This window comes from Mucor mucedo (genome assembly GCF_025094135.1).
Source record: "Mucor mucedo strain NRRL 3635 chromosome Unknown EV154scaffold_8, whole genome shotgun sequence".
Taxonomy (NCBI): domain Eukaryota; kingdom Fungi; phylum Mucoromycota; class Mucoromycetes; order Mucorales; family Mucoraceae; genus Mucor; species Mucor mucedo.
In genome coordinates, this window is record NW_026252292.1 from 430,342 (window position 1) to 454,837 (window position 24,496).

The window sequence follows — 24,496 nt, forward strand, 5'->3', positions numbered from 1 at the left end:
TATCATGCTCTTTGGTATATTTACTATTAAAAATCAATGACAGATCTGAATATAAAAAATATTTTGTGGTGCTCATATAAGTCTCATTTTATTGAAATAAGTTTATTTACTGAGTTTTGATTAACAAGAAGGCGATTAGTCTTAAATGAATCCGACAGAAGAAAAAAATAATTATAGCTAAGTATATAAACGACACACATTTTAGTATTCATGTCTGTCGTATTTATCCCAAGATATACTGCTTTAAGGTATAACATCATTCATTGATAACTACTACCTCTTCGATATTGGGCTCCTAATGATATCATACAAGCTATTGTATTCCAGACTTTACTTACTATACACCTCCCACTTAATATACACGCATCATACTACGTACTGACACACGCAAAATTAAGAAAGTATAACAAAATTTTTTTATTTATTTTTTATGATTATGTTCTAAGGATTATTCATAGATAGTAGGAAGACCACCTGGGCGAGGCTTAGGGGCGGGTTTCTCGGGTTTGCGTCCTTGGATACGGTTCATTTGATGATTTGATGATTTGATGATATTGATAAAAAAAAAAAAAAAAAAAAAACTCGAAGTTGCTCGATGGTATTTATATAAATATTTTGACAACATATAATGCTTACCTTGTAAACCAGTATAATGATCCACTTTCTACCACTAAATTTATTTTACTGAACACAAAACAGACGCTAATTATGGAATAGGATGTCAGTGTAAATGTGTGAGATGTCGTGTACAGATGATTTGCTTGACAATGAATTCATATTCCACACATGTGTAAGTGGCAACTTTCTTATTCATACTTTATTGAGGACATAATTGATTTCACTTGTACATTGTTGCTAGTACAATTCTAAAGACATAAGAATCAGTCAGCGAAAACAATGAAACTAAGTGTTTGATTATGTATGGTATTTAATATTTATATTCATTGGGGCGAATAAATTTGTTGAAGATAACATACATATGGGTCTTTTTAACATTTATTACGTTTGCTGACAACTTACAGTAATGTGATACCAAAAAGGGACCATTTTGCATAACATGTATAAGTGACTTTCGAATTTTAAGTTGAGATAATGTTATAGTTTCTTTTAAAGGTAGTGGGTTGCTTTGTTTCCATAAGCTCAAGATCGCTAATTTTTGAACTGAATTCTGAACTGAGGTTATCGTCAAACCTATGATCTTATTGAGAGAAATGCTTATCAAATGATGATAACGTTCCCAAAATATTCAAGTGAGTTATGTGCAAATGCTACTATTTAAGTGTCACAAGCTGTCAATTCAACAAAATGCGTAACAAGATTGAGTGGATTTAGTAATTAATGGGTACTTATTTTTAAGAGTGGTCCATCCATCAAGAGAAGATGCTTTAAGTTTATGTATTTGATTTATAGACGATGATGAACGCTGCCGTGGTGTGACTTGACTACTTGAGAACTAAGTAAACATATCGTCTCCCACTTATAACTGGGTACTTTTGACGCCTGAAATAAAATTTAGTCTGCCCAAAATGACTTCTGGAAACAATTGCGTATACAATTAATGCGCTTTAAATTTTTTCCAGCATGAGTAAGCCCAACACATTCATAAAGACAAAGGTCAATTCTGAGTGATAACTAATGCGAGAACAAGGGCCAATGCCAATCCAGCGGAAATGAAAATACAGTGACGCCATAATAAAGAAAATGGCGTAAGTTTTTTTTTTTCATCCTTAGCATATATTTATGCTACTGTTAGCTACACAACTATGCTTTAAAGTTAATTTTAATAAGTTGTCATTATTCTGCCTCAGTTTACTCAAAGAAAGACTCATCTTTTCTATCGGGTTCGAGGCCATTACGTATAATTAGACGGATCCGTCGATTTAGCGGCAAAGCTAACCCTACCAGAATTCTGCAATTTTGACATGCCGGTAATATCGGTTTGAAGTCCAGAATTAGAGCATTTTCATTACAGTGTACATACAAAACTCTCAATTTCTTCAAAAACTTAAATAGAGTTACCCAAAATATCAGAACAATAGTTGTGTGGCGTATCCTTGGGACGTAAGCTCACAAAATAAAGTATATTAAGCAAATGCGGGATTGAGAAAACTATCTGGATATTCGGGTTTCGGCTGCTACGTCAAATAAGACTATATCAATGGTTTGTTGGGAAATATATTCAAATCAACGGGGTTGATACTCATCTTTCAAAAATATTTATTTGAAGTCTATGAAAATAAAATGGAGAAAATGCTTCATTTTACAACGTTCTGAATGACATTCGTTGGCATGGAGTTTAAAACGAGCGTGAGAGAATTCCAAACTGAGTAAATAATGCACTCAGGAACATTTTTTCGTCTTTACATGATATACAAGTGCACATGTATCCATTTGAAATAAACCAGATCCGATAAAAGATATTGCGAGTACTATATACAGATGAGCGCTTACGTCTTTTTATAACTATAGAGTGTTAGAGTATGATACGAAGTCCAGTAAAATCACGAATAAAATCCAGACCGTGTAACCAGCACATTGACGTGGATAACTTGGTAAATTAACACTTTCTTGGTAAATGTTTTAAGCGGCACAATGCTTTTGCTTTTTCTAAAAGACAAGTCATAAGATACCGATGTTTCTAATTATCTTGGATGATATTTTCTATTTGTTTTATCGCACGAATATGTTCTTTTAAAAAGTGAGGAGACATAAAAATGGGGAACCCGTTCACACATTATTGTTTTTGGGAGCACAATTATAGCCAATTTGTTTGTTAGCACTATTTTAAAACGACTTTGTGTGCAATTTACGGACTGGTGCTATGATGATTTATAATGGTAAAAGAGGAATTGTGAGAATTATTTGCTAAAATTCTCGTATTCCCCCCAAAATTTCAATTTTTCTCGAAGTAGCTATCGTATTACATACAAAACGTTGTATCTGTGCACCACTCAAGTAAAATCGTGGCTACTTATATAGTCCTTTAATTCCCATAAATGTCAAAAATGTCACCTACAATTAAGATGACATGGAGAATCGGAGCTAGTAATAAATAAAAAATTTCATACAATAAACGGAAGAGCAATGCGGGGTTGTGCGTTATTCATTTGAAGTGCAAACATAACGTAATTGAGACACTGCCCCGACTTCGATTACATCGGATAGCCAATTAAAAATCGAACAAATCGAATATAAATATTCCTTTTATTTCCATCGTTTTCCGGATTATCTTTTTTTTTAAACTTTCTACATAATCGAATATGCCCAATACAGTTCCTGAAGCCTGTTCTGACATTATTATTGCCGGTAAGCCAACTCATCCCAATGACTTCAAGGTTGTTTGCCAAGGTTCTCCCGAATCATTCTCAAGCAAGCTTTGTGCCGAGCGTGCATTCTCCAAGGGTTCTGTTATTGCACCTTTAGAAGGTTTGACACCCAATGCCAAGCGTTATTCCACTGTTCAAATCTCAGAGACAAAACATATTGAACTCAACAGTGATCTTGTTTTCATGAACCACTCTTGTGATCCCTCTACTCTTATGGATGTCGATCGTATGGTTGTCACTGCAACTAGAGATATTGCTGCTGGTGATGAGTTGACTTTCTTCTATCCTTCTACCGAGTGGGATATGGGTAATATTTGTATTACGTAATTAATACAGTCTAGTAGCTAACGACAACGCACTTTTATTTTTAATAGCTCAACCTTTCTCATGCTGGTGCGGTTCATCAAAGGTAAGAGTCAACAACAGTGAAAACAAAAAGGGCATGGTATTGATGTAAAAAAAAAAAAATTATTAGTGTATTGAAACCGTCCAAGGTGCCCAATATCTCTCCACTGATACCTTAAATCAATTCAAATTGAGTAATCACATTCAAAACTTCATCAAGCAACGTGATGCTTAAACCTTTCTTCTGTAACTAAACTTGTATTATAATAAATAAACCAAATTAATGAAAAAACATATGTGATTCTTGGATTTACAATATGTTGGACGAAAACTTAACATATTTTTTTGGCATTTAAGAGTTACTAAGCAAAAAAATAAAACAAGAACCTACTGGTAGTTTTATGAACTAACGAGGAACTGTATTTTTATCTGCAATGAATGAAATAATAAAATAAAAAAACTCAGCGAAGTTTAGGCTTCAAAGATGCAACACCAAGTAAATATTTAAAACAGAAGATTTTATTAACATGGCAAAAAGATGTTGATCTAAATAGCAAAAAAAGAAGTAATAATAAAAGAGAAAACTCGATTTTTTTTTTTTTTTTGGTTTTTGTGTTTTTTATACAAAAGCGAAACCAGTTGAACATTCACTGATTGCTTTGAAAAGATTAGTACGTAAATTCTCGTAAGAATCATACTGTGGGAGATCTACTTGGTTGAAACTATTTTTTTAAAGAGTTAGTATGCATTATAATGTAGTAATCGATAAAAGAAATATGTTACCATGTATGTGCAGATGGAAGACGGTTTTCACCACCGAAATCCTTATGAATTTGGAATTTTTGGACTCCACTTGAGCCTTGAAGTTGGCTAAAGCCTTCTAAAGGCACCTTTGAGGTACCCGTTGCAAATTGTAAGAGCTTAGCACGTTCTTCTTGATCGAAACTTCGAACGGCACGCCAGAACCATTGGATAGGAGGCGATGAGGCTGTGTAGCCTTGATATTCTGTGTTGTTTTTCCAGTCATCAATATCGATATCCGGTAAACCTGAAATCAAAAGCTCGAGTTCTTGTTCGTTAAAAATTTGAATCAATGGTGCAGGAATGACATCGTGGAAACCTTGAACAAAGGCATTAATTTGGTCCTTGATAGCTGTAGTTAACTTTTGTTCGGTTACTAATGCAACATATTCATGTTTATTGGCTTCGGTCACAGGAATATTTCGACCATCAGGCTTCAAATCCACAGTTTCTTTCGTACCAAAAAAGTCAGTTTCCATACTGAATGTTAAATCGATAATATCAGTGATATCATTCTCCAACATCCACACCAAACTCTTGTAGTATTCAGGATCTAAAGCTTCCACATCACGATAATCAACAGTACGTCCCAAGATATGTTTATAGAATGAACGGGTAAAGTAAGCATCCAAGAGACGGCCATCATAAATGGCTTTACCAATAACACGACCAACAAACTTGAAAAAGCTTAAATGATCAGGGTTTACAGCCGAATCTCGATTGGGTTGGTAAGTCAACTTGTCAGCAGCGGATGTAATAAATAAGGCATAGTTGGGATCGAACATTTGTCTAGCCAATACAGAGAACCATTCACGTGTAACACCTCCAGCATCAACACCTTCTTCGTCATAGAATCGAACAGCAAGTTTACCATTCTTGATTTCTTCACCGGTACGACCTTGAAGTTGATGGTAGGAATCTTCAAATACATATTGGCGACGAACATTGAGTTGTAGCATGGCATAGTTTTCACGGGGCGTGACACGCTTGTGAAGTTGCTGAACAAAGTAATTACGCTTGTTATCGAATTCGAGCATCTTGGGATTACGAACCAGTAAGGCAAATGATCCACTCATGAGAGTTGGATTATTACGAACCATGATATTCAAGACTTTTTTATGTTTTTCGGTAAACACAAAGAAAAATGTTTCGGGAGAGGCAGTAGACAATGTTAAGTGCTGATCAATGGCAGGTGTTGCAACCTTGTCATAATTGCTTTGACCCTTTTCAGCTGTACATTTCGAGACCACCATGAATGATTCAATCAAGGGCAAAAGAACAGTAGCCACATTGATCAATTCTTCCTTTTCACGAATGACAGACAAACACTTACCAAGTGTATCCCAGAGAGGTAAAAAGTTCAAATCATCATAGATTTGAAGAAGACGTTTTTCATTATTCTTTTGCGTCAATTCAGCTGATGTTTTATCAGCACCTGATTCACTGGCTGAACTCTTTCGAGAGAACATGTAATCCAAAGTTTTCAAAACACGTAAAAGCTTAGCTTGGAATGAAGTGGCAGCAGCAAAAGGAGCGAGAATAGTGCTGTTGATTTCAGTGCCTGCCTTGGTTGTATCCAATACTTCTAACAGGCTCTCGAGATCTTTCAAAATTTGGGTACCAGATTGTTTGGCATCTTCAACGAGTTCATTAACAATGGTTTGTTGAGCACCTTCTAATGCTGATAAATGGGAGATGGCGTTCAAGGTATATTGGAAAGTTTTACTAGAGCATTCACCATTGGTAAGCACATGTACAACCAACTTGAGATAGTAGTCAGGAATGGTTGGGGGTTTAGGCATAGGTCTCTCAGAAAGACTGGGATCATTTTGCTTGTTTTCAACCTTTTCTTGATACTTCTTAACCAAAATGGGGAAAGGACGGCACATGGTAGATAGTAAATCCATAAGTTGTTCCATCAAAGTAATATTGTTGATAAAAACAGGGCGATCCAAAAGACTCATTAAGACCAAAATAGGGTACTTGTTCCAATTATTGGGTACCTTCTCCTTGCTCTTACCCTTTTTACTCGATGAGATTCGCTTCAAGCCAACTAAGGATTCACTTTCAGTCAAGAAATAGGTCATGGATTGCTCATTACAAGAGACGATATATGTCAAAGCTTCTAAACAACGTTGCGTGATAAAATTTGGCACGTTATCGGAGGCGCCCGTAGAGGCAGAGTTCTTGCTAGCCTTGGCCTGAGAAGCCTTACCACCCTTACCAGAAGAGAGTAACGCGAAACTGTTATCGACCGAGACCAAATCATTATTGCCATCATAAAGTACACACACAAGATATGACAAGAGGTCACCACGTGTTTTGCTATTTTCACACAAGTTCAATAGCAATCTGTTCAAGAGGGATTTCGAAATAGTTTGAGGAACAAATAATAATCTAACCAAGGTACCAAGTTGCGATTTTTCAACAAGTTGTGCTGCACCATCACGACGACGAGGCTTAGCCTTCTTTTTGGCAGAGCCAGAGGCTTTGCTATCATCTTCTGCAGGAGCAGGTCTTCTACGAGACGCAAGCATGCTACTAACTGTTTAATAAAAATGACATTAGGATTATTGTTATTTTTTTTTGTCATATTTAATATATTACGTGTTGGCATAACATCAGGTCTGATGGTTGTATTGATAGGTGTGGCAGTAACAGCAGGTAAAGTAGAAGGTGCTTGACGATTTTGACGATCACGTCTTTCACGTTCAATAGCTTCTTGATGCAAGACCTCTTCACGAATATCTGGAGGTAAAGCGTCCAAGAATTCAGGACTAATCGAATTATCTTCAGCAGGTTGTACAGGAGCCGGGCGGTTTCGCAAATGTTGATTTAAGACTTCTTCTCGTAAATCGTCAGGAAGGGCTTCTAAAAATTCAACATCAATACCTGTTCCCGAGATATCTACAGGCAAACCATGAATGGTCACTGTGGTACGTTCACCATCTGTGGCAGGGGTCTCCGATGCATCCGTTGTTTCCGCTACAGCAGGAGCATTTACGTTAGCCTCCTCAGTAGTCGTAGCATTCGCCTCATTGCTTGAACTTTCGGCCGTTGAAGGTGCGTTCACAGGATCTTGTTGTTGAGGTGTAGGGATGGGAGTGTTAGCTGCAGCTTCTTGGGCAGCTTCTTGAGCAGCCTTGCGCTTTTCCTTATCAACACGCCATCTTTCTTCCTCGGCTTTACGACGATCCTCTTCGTCCTTACGTCGTTGTTCTTGTCGCTTCTTTTCTTCTTCGACACGAGCTTTCTTATCATCCTCGATAGCAATAGGGATCAATATATTCAAAAGTTCGTTCACAATCTTCAACGCCTTTTCAGTAAGATTAGCGCCATACATCATACGAGCTTCTTGATTCCATCGCTCTCCAGAAGACATGGGTTGGAAATCATGTAAAATCGCTAAGCTTTCTTGTACTTGCTCATCAGCACCAGCAGTACCGGATGTAGCAGAAGTATGATGACCATGGCCAACACCGCCGCCTAAATGAGGTACACGATCAAATTCAAATGTTCGTAATACGCCACCGGGACCGGCTTGTACATCCACACGCAAGGGCCCAGCTTGATTAGTGGAGGGAGCTTGAGTCAAAAGATCTTCAAGCATACGAACAGCGCTACCACCAATGATATCCTCAAAATCTTGCCAGTTACTGAGTCCAGATCCATGAGCTCTACGAGAAAATGCTTCGTCCATCATACTACGGGCTGCATTACCACCGGCTGGTTGAGTACCAACACTATTAGACAACAAGGGATGGGTGATAATATCTTCTTGACCTTGAGCATTCGCCTGGTTTCGGAATGATCTACCCACTAATTGATTTTTTTTTCGTTAGTGATCAAAAGCTAAATCATTTTGGAAAGAAATAAAATTACCTCCTTCGAGCAACGAACGTCTTCCGTTAGGGAAACGTCGTCTGAAACCAGCAGGAATGATGGAGCGAGGTCGTTCGAATTCATCACCTTCCATTACCAAATCATCATGCAAGTCAGTAGGTAAGAATGGAGTGTCAAGATCTTCAGCATCAAGTAACATACCATCTGTGATATCAGTTTCAGATTCGTTATCAATGTTATCCGAAGTATCATCGAAATCAGACAAGGCATCCATTTCATCCTCCTATTTACATCGCATCAGTACCCCAACTTTTTCGTGATTTTTTTCTATTTTTTATTACCTCTTCATAAGGATCGGATGAATGTCGGATATGGTTTGGTCCATCGCGATCATTGCCAGTGTCAATCACATTTTCAGCATGTACAATGCCCGGTGTCTCTTCAATATCATCCAATTGCCACATTTCTCGGCCATTCTCATCCTCGTCATCTTCATCATCATCATCAAGAAGTTGTGCTTCAGCATCGATATCATCTGGATTATCATCATCTTCATCCATCTCATCAGAATCATAACCGCGACCATGCAACATGGCTTCCATTTCTTCTTCCACTTCTCCATCTTCGTCATCACCTTCACTCATATCTGAAAGATCACTTCCACTATCTTCATCGAAACTGCAAGTAAAATAGAACAGTTTAGTTTCATACAATAAAATAATATAAAAAAAAAAGAGAAACTTACTCTTCTTCTTCATCGGCAGATGATCCAAACATATCGCTATATTCACCACTATTATATTCTTCTTCATCAATGACACTACCGGCATCAAACATACCAAGAGCAGAATTTCTATAATCCGGAGCTTCATTATTTTCATCAGCAGGCGTGCTAGGTACATGTAAACCTTCTTCCGTCGTATCCATCTTATCCTGATCTTCCTTATCCGTATCAGCAGCATCGTCTGTTTTGATAGCCAACTTGGTCAATTGTTCCAAAGGTCGCAACATGGCATTTAAAATCGTCTTCGAATGAGGATAATTAATATCGATATCACTAATAGCCGTTGTCAAGACAGCGACAAAGTCCTTATCCAACATAATCTTACTATTGCTCAGTGCAACATCTTCCTTTGTAGCTCCGGCCGTCGCTTGGGTGTTATGATTGTGACCAAAGGATCGAGGAATGGATGATCCTACATTGGGTCGAGCATTCAGGATACGATGACAAAGATCAGCCAAGGCGAGATACTTCGAGTATTTAACAGAGGCTGTCTCATTAGACGCAATGGCTTCCTTTAAAGATCGAACAATAGATTCTAGCACATACTTTCGAACCTGAATCAATTCATTCTTCTGCTGCGCTGTCATATCTGTACTTGAGGAAGCATCATACGACATAGCTACCAATGTAGAAGCAGTCCAGGTTGAGAGACCTTGCTGTTTACGAGATTCTTCAGAAGATGGATTGATATGATTATAAGGTAATAAATCATTGATCAGCATAGACACAAACGAACGATGTTTGCCGTCTGCTGTCGTTGTGCGATGTCCATTTTCTTTTTTACAAAAGTTAAAGATATCATACTTGCATGATGCATAAGAGGAAATGAGTTCCACAAGACATTGAAGTAAAAATCCTGTATATACAAATTTGATGTTTTCTTCCTTCTTTTGTTCCTCTGTGAATTCGGTCCTCTTGACAGCACTCGCAATGGTTTCCGATCGTACTGTCATGATCTCATTCAACAAGTAATATACAACCACTTCAGATGATGATGTCTTTTGTTTCACGGATTCCTCTTCAGCTTTCGTTTCTTTTTCATCTTCTTGCTTTCTTAATTTCACTTGACGATTGATTTCAAATTCATCGTACCGCGCTAAACGACACATATCCGTTGCCACCTCTACAAAGACAGCAGGCTCACGAAGTGCCACATGAGCATTACTACGCACAAAGGAACCAATATCCATATTACGAGGTCGAGGGTTGGTAAACCAATTGGTAATAATATCCTTCATCGTACTTTGTAAAATCACTTTGCTTTCAACAATATGTCGCAAAATTAAAATAATAAAGGCTTGCTGTCCTTGCAATCCTTCCAAACTTGATCTGGGTTTTGAAAAAAGCAAAGGTACTCCACCAATACCGACAAAATGAAGTGCAGATTCATAATTCTTGGTTAACCGAACAATCATACGCAAGATGGCATAGATATCGTCTCGAGATAATTTCGATTTTCTTAATAGCGAAACACAGCATTGTAATAGTTTCGCTCTTTGCTCTGTTGTGATGCCGGTCACCTTCATACCATTGGATGGTTCATCGACATCTTCCATACGGTGATTTCCATCATTTGCTTCGTTCCTTTCCTCCTCCTCTTCGTCTTCATCTTTTTCCGAGGATGAGTCAGCAATCGATCCACGACGGTTAGAAGTCGTTAGCTTGACTTTCTTGGGTTCATCGGCTTGTGCAATAAACGCCTCCAAAACCAAAAAGATGGTAGCGGACCAAGCGGGTAATGAATCCTCTTCACCTAGGTTTTCAAAATTTAACATGTCAAACAGGAACGCAAATCGGTCGGACAATTGTTGCATTGCTGTTTGCATGGGTTGCTCTCGAAGTAACAAAGCTAATAATCGAAGCTTACTACTGAGCAATACAGATTTACTTGCATCATGACGAATATCTCCAATTTGATCCACCAATAATGTTATGATCTTGACAGATGCCTTGGTTGTCATTGTCTTCTTTGCCGTACTCTCTTCATCTTCACAAAATTTACCCAAGATCACAAGTAAATCACGTACATCAAACACAAGATCGTCACGTTGTTCGGCTAACTTCAAAAGTGACGTGGGCAAGGATTCACATAATTCACTACGCACCTTCTTTAGTTCTTTCACATTATCAGAATTACTCGTCGTGCTCGGCCCACCATTGCTATTTTCTCCATGGTTGAAATCCAATAGAGCAGATGCATTGGATAAATGGTTTAATCCTGTAGCAGACGACATAGCCATATTATATTCATTATTGAGAGATTCCACAAAATTTCCAATCACTTCATCCATATTACTATTCGAATCATTATCATCCTCCTCCTCATCATCATCGTCATCATCATCCTCTTCTTCATCATGACTATGTTCCTCCTCATTTCCTTCACCCTGTCTTTCTTCCTCATCATCGTCACGACGATGAGCATTCTCCCCTTCCGTTGGCGTTGTATTTTCATTCGACACGGGTGTAGGAGACGGTGCCACAGGTGTGGTTGTAGCAGGCGTATTGAACATCGGACTAGGATGACTGAATAAATAATCCACAGCTCGCGATACTTGATTATTACATCGAACCAAAGCTTGTTCTGCCGAAGTTCTTTCAAAACCCATATCCACCAAAGTTTGAATATTGCGTTCTGCAGCCACCACAGGGGGTCGAAGTAAAGTAAATGGTGAGGTCATTAGAGGTGCTGTAAAATTACCGAATGGATCCCCCCCTCCAGTACCATTGGCCGCACCAGATCGACCCAGGGAAGGTGTCAAGAATTCTCCTTCTCCCTTCATCATTTGTTGAAAGATCTTGATTAATGCTTGATTCACGGCTTTTGAAAATAAGTGCAGTTGAGAACAACACAAGTATTCTTTTAAAGGAACCAGCTTGAGTTCTAATGCAACAATCCATTCATATGGATCAAAATAATCGGCGGCCTTTTTATCCTTTTGGGTCAATGTGGCTGTATAAGATGAATCTCGTAATGCTTTAGGATTACTGATATGAAGCAGAACGTTCAAAAGACTTTCGATACTGTTATTAATACGATTCAACAGTTCCGTTTCTTTCTTCTCTTCCTTTTCTTTTTCTTCCCCGTACAATCCGGATGCCACATCCCACATGGCTTTCAAGTCGGATAACAATAAATCAACACCACCTTGACGTTCAAAAGCAATGGCCAGTGGAGTTTGAAGCGAGGCTTGTGTACGTTCGTCTCGTAATAAGAGCGAAGTCATGGTATAGACAGAGGTTAAATAATCATATTTACAAGCGGCATTTGACTCGAGAATGGGAGACCAGGTGATATTCTCCTTTAATAAATCAGCCATATATTCAGCCAGTTTCATCGTTTGCGGTTTTTGAAGTGCACTACCCGTGCGACGGCTAACGGAGACCTTGATCAAGCCTTGAAAGATGGGCATCAATAACTGAGGTACTTCTGTCAAGAGTAATTTGAAATGCTTGATATTGACCATACGAGGATCTTTAGCAGGCGGGATTTTTTCCGAAGGTTGGCTCGAAGATGCTTCAGTAGGATTGACTTCGGGCGAAGTAGCACTGTAGATACCTAAGGGATGTTCTGTGATACTGGTAGGGTTCTTTTTTAAGGAAGAAGAAGATACGATGGAGGTAGATTTACAAGCATACCAGGAAGGAGGTAATGCTTCCTTCAATAACAAATTCTCCCAGACCATGACACGATGTAAATGACCCAATAATTGAATGATATTATCGTTCTTGTCCGATTCTGACAAGAACTCAGTCACCAATGAAGCACCATTCTTACCATGACTCAGGACAGACGAACAGCAAATGTTGGACAAAAGTCCCACATAGCCATGTAATTCAATCAATTGACGTCGCATTTGATTACCTCTCTGAATCTTGTCCTTTTCATTTTCATGTACATCCACAAATTCAATCAACATGCTTTTTGAGTAATCCCTTTTTTCCTCTTCGTTTGTGATAAATCGAATCGATTCTTTCACTTTGGTCGCAATGGCCATCACGGTCGGTAAAGGGCTGACTTCACTAATCATTCGAAACAGGTATGAAAGTGAATCGGATGCAATCGTCACAGAGAAATTGGCTGGTAACAATGGAAGCGAGTAATAATTTAGTAACATTTCGGGACATCCTTCTTCAACAAATTCCTTGATGTTGGACTGGTTTTGGAATAGTCCTTCAAGGAATCTTGATACTAAATCAATAAACGAAACAAGTAAACACTCCACCTTTTCAGGCTTTTCTTCTTCATCCGCCGCTGCCGTTGTAGTAGTAGCAGTAGTAGCAGTAGTAGTATCCACAGCAGCCACGGGAGATGTACTACTGGTAGCCTCCATAGTCTGTTCGGTATCCGTGTCTTCAGAAGAACGCACTTGCAATAAATGACTATCGTTGCTTGATTTACCTACACCGTTGGGATCGGAACCCATTTCCAATACTTTTTTGATCATGGCAGTAACGCATTGAAAAACGGCGGTTTTTAAGGAAGGATGGTGACGAATTAATTCATCCATGGTAGATCCTAGCCCAGTGGCACTATCGACATCCATAGGATTTCTCAAGAAATCATGCGAGGTCATGAGATCAAAGAAATGAGGTAAAGGTTTTTCGGTATTGAACATATCAAGACCTTGAGCGTTTAAACACATGGCGCCAAAGGCATTTACAGCGGCCATCAGAACTTCATTATTGGGATTTTCATAGATCGAGATGGTATGTAAGAAACTTTGAGGTAGTTTAGCTTCTTGTAGGATGGGAAGTGAGGTAGGTTCATTATGGATAAAAGTGGTACTGACATTGATGGCCAATGCAAAGATACTATTTCCGAATAATTTGGGACTTTCCATGATGATTTTGAGAGATTGAGGTAAAGAAGAATCAATCAGGTTTCGAAGACCATCCGCTGTTCCGGAAGAATCCATCATGCGTAATAAAAATTTCAACATGGCCTTGATGGTTGAAAGTCGATCATGGGGGAGAAGTGAATCTTCTTCATTTTCAGATTGCTTTGAGCATGTCTCTACTTCCATCTTGATACGGTTTAATAATGTGTCTAGCCCACTGGCATTACAAAAGGCAGAAAAGGAGGTGGCAAATGAATTTACAATGGTATCAATTAAACCAACTACTTTGGCAATATTCTTAAGTTGTGTGTAATGATGGTTTCCGACAATCTGTACAAGGGTTGGAATCACACCAGCAGACATCAACATCTGTCCACCTGGTTGGGTTTGTAACAGGTAAGAAACAAACGTGAATAAGGCATCCAAAAATGATTGTGGGTACGCATCATTCGAATTCGTCTTTCGCAATATTTGCATCATTGTACCATGATTTGCCGATGCATTCACTGCTGTCAATACTTCGGAAAGCTTATTCCGATGTCTTGTAATAGCATCCAACGCATACAATACAAATGTTTGAATATCCTATTTTTTATTGGCGTCAATTTTACTTATTAACATCCTTCCCCCTTTAAAATAAAATTACTTACATAGTCTACTTGCTTCTCAGGTGAAATAAGATCTGCTAATTGCGAAATCAAATAAGGCTCATAGATAAAGACCTTATTTTGAGCTGTAGTTTCAGATACAGCGTGAGCTATGATTACAAAACAATATATATATTAGCATTTACTCGGGCCAGAGACACATAAAAGAGAGAGAGGGGGTCTACTTACACATGATACAAATAGCCAAGATACGAATACCAAGTAACTTTCTTCTCACATCGGGTTGACTCATATGCTTTGCTATACGAATCCTGTTGGCCAATTCGAATTGATATTCCTTGGGAATATGATGTTCTTTTACCAATTTGAGGAATATATCTATATCATCTTTCTGGAGGTCCTCCTCTGTAACTACATAAGTAACTACTTGATGACCTTCTGTTGTTGATGTAGTGGAAACCTCGGTAGATGGGGGCGTGGTAATTGTGTTCGCCGCTGTTTCTGTTTCTGCTTCTGCTGCTTCTGCTGCTGTTGCTATTGCTGTTGTCGTTTTTGTTGTTGTTGTTGTTGTTGTTGTTGTAGTGGATGAGGTACGATAGAACTGAATATTCAAAGTCATCATTTTAGGTGTAACCTCTAAATCTTGTGCAATGGCGAGCAAGTCAACGGGCACATTATTCCAGCCTCGAGCCAATTCAACAATCTTATCCTGTGGAACGACAAAGGATGAACGAATAGCTCTTGGGTTATTGATTCTTTGTGCAGGTCGAATCATGAAGTGAAGTACTTGTCGCAATACATCAATATCAAACGTATTTAACAGCATTGATAAATGCTACATAGAAAAAAGAGGTTAAGATTTTTTTGTCTTTCATGTTGTAAAACAATTAAGTTACCTCGTAAGAGTTGTAAATGTTTCGGTTTGTACAGTTTTCAAACAAAGTGCGTGAGAGATCAATAATGGATAAAATAAGGTTCTTGGTGTCTCTGTCAAAAGGCTTTGCTTGAATCTCTTTCAGATTATACTCATTGCAAATAGAGAGTAAAATAGCATCAAATCGGTCTAACACTGTAACCCAATGAAATAAATCGCCTCTTGCAAAGGACCAATTAGTTAATTCTCGAACAATGTGTGGAATCTGATCCTGTGCATCTGTCTCGAGCCGCTTGATCAAATCACTCAGCTGACGTGGCTAATAAAATGTACGTAATGGCTTCAGTTACCTCTCCCTTTCTCTCTTTTTTTCTTTTTTTTTCTTACCAATGGAGCAAGTTTTTTGGAAGGTGTCTTCTTGATCTTCATAGATCGCAGTTAGAATGTAATGAAGAAGAGTAAAAAAAAAAAAGTTCTAAATTGTTGTTAATACACTTTTTTAAAAAGAAAGCTTAAACTCTATCAACTTACTCGATGACTTTTTTTGTATGTAAAAAAAATTGGTGTCTTTTGACGACTATAGTCTCTCTCTCTTTTTGATAACAAGAAAATAGATATATATATATATACGGTCTCTTTCTTTATGTGCTGTTATTAATTTATGTTCTGAACAGCTACTTTCTCTTCTTTTTTTTAATAAGAATGCAGAGTGAAAAAAAAAGAGCGATAAACTAAAAGAAAAAAATAGGTCGTTTTTTAGCTTGCTGCGCTGCGGCACTGTGTGTGTGCAGATAAAGCGCGGAACTTCAAAAGGACGGGTCCCTCCACGTCATGAACTTGTTAACACATTTATTTCATCATGCACACTAATAAAGTAATAGCCGGGATCTTCATCAATCAGGGTGATATACTCTGGGGTCTGTAATATGCAGCCGCTTTGTAAAACAGCTGATCCTTCCCCCCCTTTTCCCTTCGCCGCCGCCCCCACCAATATACATTTTTAAACTTGTGTTGTAACGGAATTCTAATTACCTATCGGCTTAATAAATCGAACTATCTATGCACCTTCTTGACTGTAATATACACTTTAACTAACATGGAAAGTAATAATAAACGTAGGAATTAGGATGTAGGAGTACTTGCATTTTATTTGTTTCCAAAACTGAATAATTTTTATATAGTTCTTGAAGCACTTTGATGATTAAGTGGATTGGTTAATATTACTGGTCGATGACTTCTGGTGTTTCTTACTGGCTGTTAAACCTACTTGAGCCTTCAGTCATGTCTCTCACCTGCGCTGTCCACCCATTCCTCCCAGTAACAATCCGATACTGAAGAAATTAAGGTCCTAATGATGAGCTCGTAAGGTATCGAATTACGATTTGGGATATCTTATCATCCTTAGGAACAAGGGCGTAACCGGAAGAAGTAACTTTCAAGTATAAAGAACATTGGGACGTGTGGTTTCCAGCATCATTATATGACACGAAGAGAATCGAACGAGATCATAGCCACACCTACGTCTTTTCTAGATACATTAGTGTAGGACTTCCATTGGCATGCCATATTCTTAACTTTTTCATAAATATGTGCTTAACTATCAGTACATGCTACTACTAAAACGCTGATAGACAATTAACTAATTCATTATTGCTTAAATGTAAGTCTGGGGGTTTCTTGTAAAAGTTTCTTATTTTAAGTAAATACCCAAACATTATAATCCTGACATAAGCCATCTCTTGTTTATCATTCAATAAATAACTTGTTCGCACACTTCTCTCTTCTCTTCCCCTTTTCCTTTCTTTTAACATACTTTTTTCTTTAGGCATAAGAGTAAGCAGTATTGTAAAAATGTCAGTTAATGACAGCTTTTGTTTATTCAAGAAACGCTAGATTATTACCTCTCTTTTTTTTCGGAACGGAAAAGATACATTGCAATTTTTGCGATATCTCGGCTACGGCTAGTCTTTGCTATACGATGGCGACCTCCCAGATTCGGGTTCTCAAGTTTTGGCTGCGATTGCTGTAATTCATATAATAAGAGTATGTATATACATATGATGTGACTCTTAAAAACACGTAGAATGTCTCGAAAAGGACATTGTCACATTCTGCGTTGTTTTTTCTGGCTTTTAGTAGAAATCCTAACGATGTAATTGATGTTGAAAACGTTGATGTTAAAAAAATTGAACATGTTGACAAGCTGCCGGTGTTCTGATTTCGAACAGAATCGGTACGGTCCAAACGAATACAAAGGAAAGGAAGAGTGTCATGACGTACAAACTCTTGTGTTTGGACGCCACATTGACGTGCAGTTTGTGTACCCTCAACTCCGACGAACTCTGTGCAACCGAACCGGGCTTACAAAAACTTGGCCGAGTTCAATGTTTGAAAAAAAAAAAATTTGAACACGATGTTATCGACAACAACAACAACTTCATCAAACGAAACAATATTGACTGATTGGTTGTTTCAGTCTCTTTCTTTGTACTGACACAACCACCACCATTCCTATTGCGGATTGAACCAAAGTTAGTTCGTCACTCGCGCAAGAGTTTCGAACACTAAATGACAACGTCAAACGTCATAGGTATGAAAGACATTGTAAAAGATACATCTGTATTTCATCTGTTTCCAGTTTAACAGAATTTTCTTTCCATCTGTTTTTCTATTGTACTATCTTAAAAATGAATGTATCAAGAGACTAAGCGATTTGCATGTTTTTCTATGCCAAATACTTTGATGAAAATGTTCAAAAATACAGTATTTACCTAATTATCAAAAGTCAATCAAAAATTTGATTCACGCAGGATATGAAATAGCGGGTTATACTCGCAAGTCCCCTGGTGATGAAGACGAGAATGGTGGAATTTTTGAAAGACGGGAACAATCTGAAAAAATTGATTGTTCCAGGTACCATTGCTGAAACGATGCTAAAAACTCTGCGCCGTTTCAACGAAGTAATCGTATGCTGGAATATATTGAAGTCTTACGTTCTGCTTAGGGTAGTGCAGTTGAGAATGAAGCACTAGTTGGCTTTTTTATGTTATTGTAAACTGCAAAAATGTAATTCTAGATTTTTACTGACAGCACTACCATTTTTATGTTATAGTGAAGAGATTTATGACGACGTAGGCGATACTTTGTCTGAATCTGAAGCATACCTCAACAGTAATTTGATAAAGCCTTGTTTGCAGGTATGCTTCGTAATAAGAAGTGTGACATTACTTATGTACCCAAAGAAATTGAATTGATTTCTCTGACTGAGCAACTAAGCAAACAAGGATTACTTGACAGTCGTTTCAAATACCATGGCAGATGGCAAAGTAAGAATTAATGCTGATAAGCAAGAACTTTTGCTTCTTGAGGTTTCTTCCGCTCTGGGTCAAGCAACTCAAGACAAGATTGGCTTTGATCATATCAAAGCTATGTTTGGGCTTCTTGCCATATTGAAGACTCTCGCCTGCAAGTATAGTCACGGATGATGAATAAGGCCGCACACCCCATGGAATATATTTTAACCGAAAATTACACCCAAACTCCACGCAAGACTAAAATCCTGTATTTGAATAAATGACTCCCATTACTTTCTAATAACTGAAGGTTTTTAAAATAAAAAGTGGCTGAGAATCTTGTTCACTACACATCCCTTGACTGTATCACAATGAAGCATCACTTATCTAAGTCCTGCGGTGCCCATTAAAATGTCCTACTGTGAATAGGGACAAAAAAAAACGTTTGAATGTAAACATCCATCATGGCAAAGGATTCCTTTATTTCGTATAGTATGCCGATTGGAGACAGTTCTTACCCAAAAAGTGCAAAGGAACAGCCGAACCCTCTCGTTTCAAGCGTTGTCATTCAATACAGTCATACTTTATTCTGTACAGATTTAAAGCAGTCCATGAGTGGAGTTGGAGCGGGAAGAAAAAGAGTTTTCCTGTAGACAAGCTGTAAGTGGGGTACCAGGGTAAATCTTTTTTTTTTTAGATTCTTCTTATTCTGTTATTTTAAGTGCAATAATCATGTCAGATCAACCTTCAGAATTCACATTCAACAAGCACAGCGACAAGAAACCCAGCGCTAAACCCGTACAACATCGTTGCAATGGACACCTTGAAGACGTCTTAGACGGCATGTCTCAATGGCCCATGGATGTCGCCAAACCCTTTAGCTTATTCCTGTCCTGTTTAAAGTCTCAACCAGGTAAGCATATATATATATATCCTTTTACTCCCATATTAATCCTTTTGTTCGCTCAACCCTTTCCTTTGCACAGGTCAAGAACCAAGTCGATACAACACCACAAATTAAAATCCCGCCACATAAAGCGGGTTTAGATCTCCCACTTTTTTCATAAATTGTATTTTATCCCCTTCTTTCTCTTGCTTTTTATAAAGATATATAAAATTTTATACAAAGAATGCGTTGTACATCCAACACTTTATGCACAAATGATATTAAAGAAACTATTCGACTCTACGTGACAACCACTTCTTTTGTCTTGGTCAAGGATGAACATATTTTAGAAATCCATTTCGATGGACACAAAATGACACGAAGAGGTCTCTTTTATATAAGAAACTAACAAATGACCTTGTACTCATGCACATGTATAGACTCTTTTAAGCCCGTAAATATCGTTCAAAGCTATGATATTCACGGCGTTCTTGGTTTTGTAGAAGGTTTCAAAGGTAAGCATTCCCCTTCTTTCCCTTTCTCCTTTTAATTATTCACCCCACACACGCACACATAGAAAAATACATGGTCATCATATCGTCCGTTCAACTTCGAGGTCATTTATTCGGTAACCCAGTTTATGTCATTGAACGTGTCAGTTGCTTAAGTTTCGATTCATTCAAAGCATGCCAAAAACTCGATAAAAAGGTAAAAGAAATTCATCCCCTACTGCATTAATATTTTTTTTAACTCCTCTCGTCAGACCGTGGAGGAGGAAGAGGACGAAGACAATGAATCACAACGCATCATTCCAAAAAGACCTACCTCCAGACCCGTCGTTCTAACACAATCCAATTCTTTTCTCACTCGCATCAAACAAACCTTCACAAAAAATAAGTCGCAGGAAGCATTAGCTGAACCCAAGGAAGAACTCTTGATCGATCAACTCACATCAGACATCATCAAAAAAGATAGCGAGCCACTCATCGCCTCTTCTTCTACTTCTTCTTCTACTTCTTCTTCATCTTCTTCAGAAGAAGAGGAAGAGGACACAGAGGATGAAGCCTTGGAAAAACGTCTCGTACGACAAGTCACGGAAATGTTTAGCAGATCCATGTTTATCTATTCAAACACATGCGGTACAGAAACTACACCTTTTTTTATTTACCTCCCCATCATCCTATTCACTCCTGTTATATAGATATCACCAATAGCTTCCAAAGATCTCACGAAAAGAGCAAATCAGATCCACTCTACGACGATCCCTCCGTACCTTTATGGAAAAAAGTCGATAAACGTTTCTGGTGGAATGAACACCTCACGCGTGACTTTATCACTCAAAAGGTATTATACCTCTATCATTTCAATACACACATACACACACTATAACGCCCCCTTTTTTGGTGTAATATTAGATGGATGAATGGATCGTTCCTGTAATGCAAGGGACGTTACAAATTGAGCCATGTAACATTGAAGGTTACGCATTTGATTTCGTATTGATATCAAGACGAAGCAGAGAAAGAGCAGGTAATCATCCCCTGTCTTATTATTGCGCTTTATTCCAAAATTAAACCCCCTTTGACAAAGGTATGCGGTATCAAAGAAGAGGTATCAATGAAGATGGCCAAGTAGCCAATTTTGTCGAAACAGAACAAGTCGTTTTATTCAAGGTACACATACACACACACACACACACACAATTTTTTTTTTTTTTTTTTTTTTTTTTTTTTTTTTTTTTTTTTTTTTTACTTTTTAGCTCATCAGTGTATCTTTTATAGCGTGACGATTCGAATCATGTTGCATCATTTGTACAAACACGTGGATCAAGTAAGTACGTGTATATGGATACAACTAGGGAAAAAACAACTTACCAACACACACAAAAAAAGTCCCGTTGTTCTGGAGTCAATCGCCTTATAGTCTACATCCAGTTCCTTCTCTCGAACGAGGAGAAGACGAAAACGAATCTGCCTTTCATAAACATTTCGATATTCAAGAAAAATTATATGGCAGACAGATCGTGGTTAATCTCACCGAATTATCAGGCAGAGAAGCCATTGTTGGATCAGAATATCGTAAACACGTCGAGAACCTAGCCGATCCCAATATCAAGTAAAGTGTCTCAACCCCCAGAAAAAAAAAAAAAAAGAGAGAGAGAAAGAGCAATTATATACTTACCCCACCAAAACTTAGGTACGTCGAGTTTGATTTTCATCGAGAGACAAAAGGGATGCGATTCGAAAATATAAGTAAACTTAGCAAGAGTTTACATGACGATCTATCGAAAATACAGTAAAATCAAATCTCAACCCCCACATCCCCCACAAACCCATACTTATTTTTTTTTTCTTACAGATATTTCTGGGAAGCAAACGGGAATAATAAGGAAAATGTCTATTGCGAACAATCCGGCACCTTTAGAACTGTAATTTCATTGCACCTCACCCCCTCCCCCTTTTTTTTTATGATTGCGTACTCATCTATTTTTTGTTAGAACTGCATGGATTGTCTGGATAGAACAAATGTAGTACAGGTAAAAAAAAAAAAAAAAATTAAATTCGCAATTGTTTAGACCCGTCATCTTAACTTTAAACTTTACAAAGAGTGCATTCGGTCGTAGTGTGCTGAATTTACAACTCATGCGTTTTGGGATTTCAGAGTATCCGGAACAAGGCATCAAATTCTACGATGAGTTTGAAAGAATATTTAACAATGGTAAATCCCAATTTTTTTTATCTCCTTTACCTTTTTTTCACTCATCCTCCATTAACTCTTCCTAGTCTGGGCAAATAACGGTGACATGATTTCTAGAATGTATGCAGGTACTAGTGCTTTAAAAGGTGACTTTACCAGGTATGTACATATTTTTTAGGCATCGCATTACAACTACAAAAAAAATTCTCATTTATTTAAAGAACTGGTAAACGAAATATCACGGGCATGATGAACGATGCTTCCAATTCATTAGCAAGAATGTACTTTAATACTATCAAGGACTTTTGGAGACAAGCCACCGTGGATTTCATCCTGGGATATCATAAAACAGAAATCTTTCGTCATGTACCTCAAAGTACCAACATGTCTGCCGAACCAGGCATCGAAAGACGATGGGCCAAAATTCGTACTGACGCCAGTAAGTTTCCCCCCAACCCTCCCCCCCTCTTTTTTTTTTTTTAAAAAAAAAAAAAAAATTAATTCCAACGCGTATATTTCTAGTTGAAATCAGTAGTGAAATCGTCATTGCCGATGATGAAACCAAAATCGCTGGTTGGACACTCTTATCACCTACGCAGGACAACACAAACAGCAAGAAATCCGGCAAGGAGTTTGAAGAAAAAGTCGTCTTATTGACGGAAAAGGCACTTTATATTTGCAGTTACAATTACAGTCTCGAAAAAGTCATTCAATTCAAACGACTGGATTTACATACGATCACATCCATTCAAGTAGGAGAATACATTCTATCCTCACTCACTCCCGCTTCGCGCTCCCCCGACCAAAATTATGGCATCATCCTATCGCATCTGATCGAGGGAGAATCTGTGCGTTGGAACACGGGTAGTATTCGAAATCAAAGTTTAGGCGATCTGAATATTCAACACGACGAAGAGGAAGACGAGGTCTTGATCAACAACGAGATTTCGGCTATCACCTTTAAAGCAGTGCGTTATAATATCTTGGGTGAATTGGATGGGAAAGTTCAGAGCTGTAAACAACAAATACAAGACATGGTACAATCCATCACAAAAGCCTCGGGTCATCTCGAAAAGGACTTCATCATTCAAAAACCCATCATCAGGTAATTGTTCATCCCCTTTCTTTCCCCCTACCATTATTTTTTTGACTCTTTTCTTTATAGTCTGGAACAAGCAGAAAAGACAGATGGCATTTTCAAAAAGATGGGACACAAGATTAAACAAGCTATTTGGATCTAACCTTTCATGCCAATCCCACTCCCGGATGGGTCTAATAATAAAAACTCGGGTAGCAACTCTCCCATGTTGCCACAGTAACACTTGACTTGTCGCTATGGAAACGATTTTTTTTTTTTTTTTTTTTTTTTTTTTTTTTTTTTACATTTGAAGAAGAAAAGACAAAAAAAAAAAAAGGATTGTTCGGGGCCCAACAGGTTCTATCGGACATTGTACCTCAATTATGGTCTGATAAATATTGAGTTTTTTTGCAAGAGAAGAGGGGGTATATAATTTGAATATGGGGAGCAAAGCCTTTCTCTTCTTCATCCTTTATTTTTCTTCTTCTTTTATTTATCCCCACCTAATATATACACTCCTTTCTATATACACTATGAATGACACATATTTCTTTCCTGCATACAGTGAAAAGATGAATGATTATGATGCATATTTATTGCAACCTATAGGTAAAAACATTGTTACAAAGAAAGAAAAAAAAAACAATGAATTCATCATTTGCACATAGACTATCAGTACATGACTACGAATCTTTTGCAACCGGTTGTAGTCGCATCACAAACGGAAAGGGTTGACAAGTATCTACCGGAATTCCATCAATACTCTAAAGAGACATATGAAAAGAAACGAAACAAGAAGGAGATGGTCTCCCGACGCCGGGTTCATATCCAATCCGAACAACGACGTCGAGCACAAATTAAGGACGGTTTCGATGCCCTTCGAGAACATTTGCCTGCTTGCGTCGGTAAAAAGATGAGTAAAGTGGCTTTACTACACTCCACAGTACAACATTTACAGCATTTCGAAAAGAGTCAACGTACAATCAAATTAGAATTACAACGTTTAATTGAGGATAATGAAAAATTGAAAGCTCAATTAAACATGATTCAAACCCCTTCTCTCCCCCCCTTTTTGTGACTATAAATAACACCCACACTGCCCTTTCTCTCTCTTTTTTTT

General features: G+C 37.9%; 5 protein-coding genes across 5 annotated transcripts; 4 read left to right on the forward strand and 1 right to left on the reverse strand.

The window, feature by feature from the left end:
* Positions 1–3,144: 3,144 nt before the first annotated feature.
* Positions 3,145–4,070, forward strand: EV154DRAFT_494336 (uncharacterized protein). The gene is made up of 3 exons (XM_051599893.1): positions 3,145–3,633; positions 3,701–3,735; positions 3,802–4,070. Exons 1-3 carry the CDS (start codon positions 3,261–3,263, stop codon positions 3,904–3,906), a joined length of 513 nt encoding a protein of 170 aa, XP_051462376.1. The 5' UTR covers positions 3,145–3,260; the 3' UTR covers positions 3,907–4,070.
* Positions 4,071–4,290: 220 nt separating this feature from the next.
* Positions 4,291–15,851, reverse strand: EV154DRAFT_559020 (uncharacterized protein; the record flags this gene model as incomplete). The annotated part of the gene is made up of 10 exons (XM_051605522.1): positions 4,291–4,393; positions 4,455–7,017; positions 7,080–8,291; positions 8,355–8,598; positions 8,657–8,993; positions 9,061–14,525; positions 14,591–14,697; positions 14,777–15,383; positions 15,445–15,741; positions 15,810–15,851. The coding sequence occupies 10 exons, from the start codon at positions 15,849–15,851 to the stop codon at positions 4,291–4,293; spliced, it is 10,977 nt and encodes a 3,658-aa protein (XP_051462377.1).
* A 3,614-nt stretch (positions 15,852–19,465) lies between these two features.
* On the forward strand, positions 19,466–19,633 carry EV154DRAFT_398210 (uncharacterized protein; the record flags this gene model as incomplete). Its single annotated transcript, XM_051595224.1, has 1 exon — positions 19,466–19,633. A coding segment is annotated over one exon (168 nt), but the record flags the coding sequence as incomplete, so codon positions are not given.
* On the forward strand, positions 19,611–23,555 carry EV154DRAFT_300041 (SacI homology domain-containing protein). The gene is made up of 18 exons (XM_051594854.1): positions 19,611–19,628; positions 19,702–19,987; positions 20,042–20,116; positions 20,179–20,309; positions 20,365–20,740; positions 20,803–20,945; positions 21,017–21,131; positions 21,192–21,274; positions 21,383–21,431; positions 21,494–21,716; positions 21,798–21,896; positions 21,960–22,029; positions 22,099–22,137; positions 22,208–22,319; positions 22,385–22,457; positions 22,520–22,737; positions 22,821–23,403; positions 23,464–23,555. The coding sequence occupies exons 2-18, from the start codon at positions 19,846–19,848 to the stop codon at positions 23,537–23,539; spliced, it is 2,607 nt and encodes an 868-aa protein (XP_051462379.1). The 5' UTR covers positions 19,611–19,628; positions 19,702–19,845; the 3' UTR covers positions 23,540–23,555.
* A 354-nt stretch (positions 23,556–23,909) lies between these two features.
* Positions 23,910–24,454, forward strand: EV154DRAFT_559023 (uncharacterized protein; the record flags this gene model as incomplete). Its single annotated transcript, XM_051605523.1, has 2 exons — positions 23,910–23,985; positions 24,045–24,454. The coding sequence occupies 2 exons, from the start codon at positions 23,910–23,912 to the stop codon at positions 24,452–24,454; spliced, it is 486 nt and encodes a 161-aa protein (XP_051462380.1).
* Positions 24,455–24,496: the final 42 nt, after the last annotated feature.

Excerpts from the sequence above, each read along its gene's own strand:
- EV154DRAFT_300041 (XM_051594854.1), top strand. The coding sequence starts at position 19,846 with ATGCGTTGTACATCCAACACTTTATGCACAAATGATATTAAAGAAACT. Across the intron at positions 21,275-21,382 it reads AACAAGTCGTTTTATTCAAG|CGTGACGATTCGAATCATGT; the intron begins GTACACATACAC and ends TATCTTTTATAG. Across the intron at positions 23,404-23,463 it reads ATTCAAAAACCCATCATCAG|TCTGGAACAAGCAGAAAAGA; the intron begins GTAATTGTTCAT and ends TTTTCTTTATAG.
- EV154DRAFT_494336 (XM_051599893.1), top strand. The coding sequence starts at position 3,261 with ATGCCCAATACAGTTCCTGAAGCCTGTTCTGACATTATTATTGCCGGT. Across the intron at positions 3,634-3,700 it reads TTCTACCGAGTGGGATATGG|CTCAACCTTTCTCATGCTGG; the intron begins GTAATATTTGTA and ends TATTTTTAATAG. Across the intron at positions 3,736-3,801 it reads GCTGGTGCGGTTCATCAAAG|TGTATTGAAACCGTCCAAGG; the intron begins GTAAGAGTCAAC and ends AAAAATTATTAG.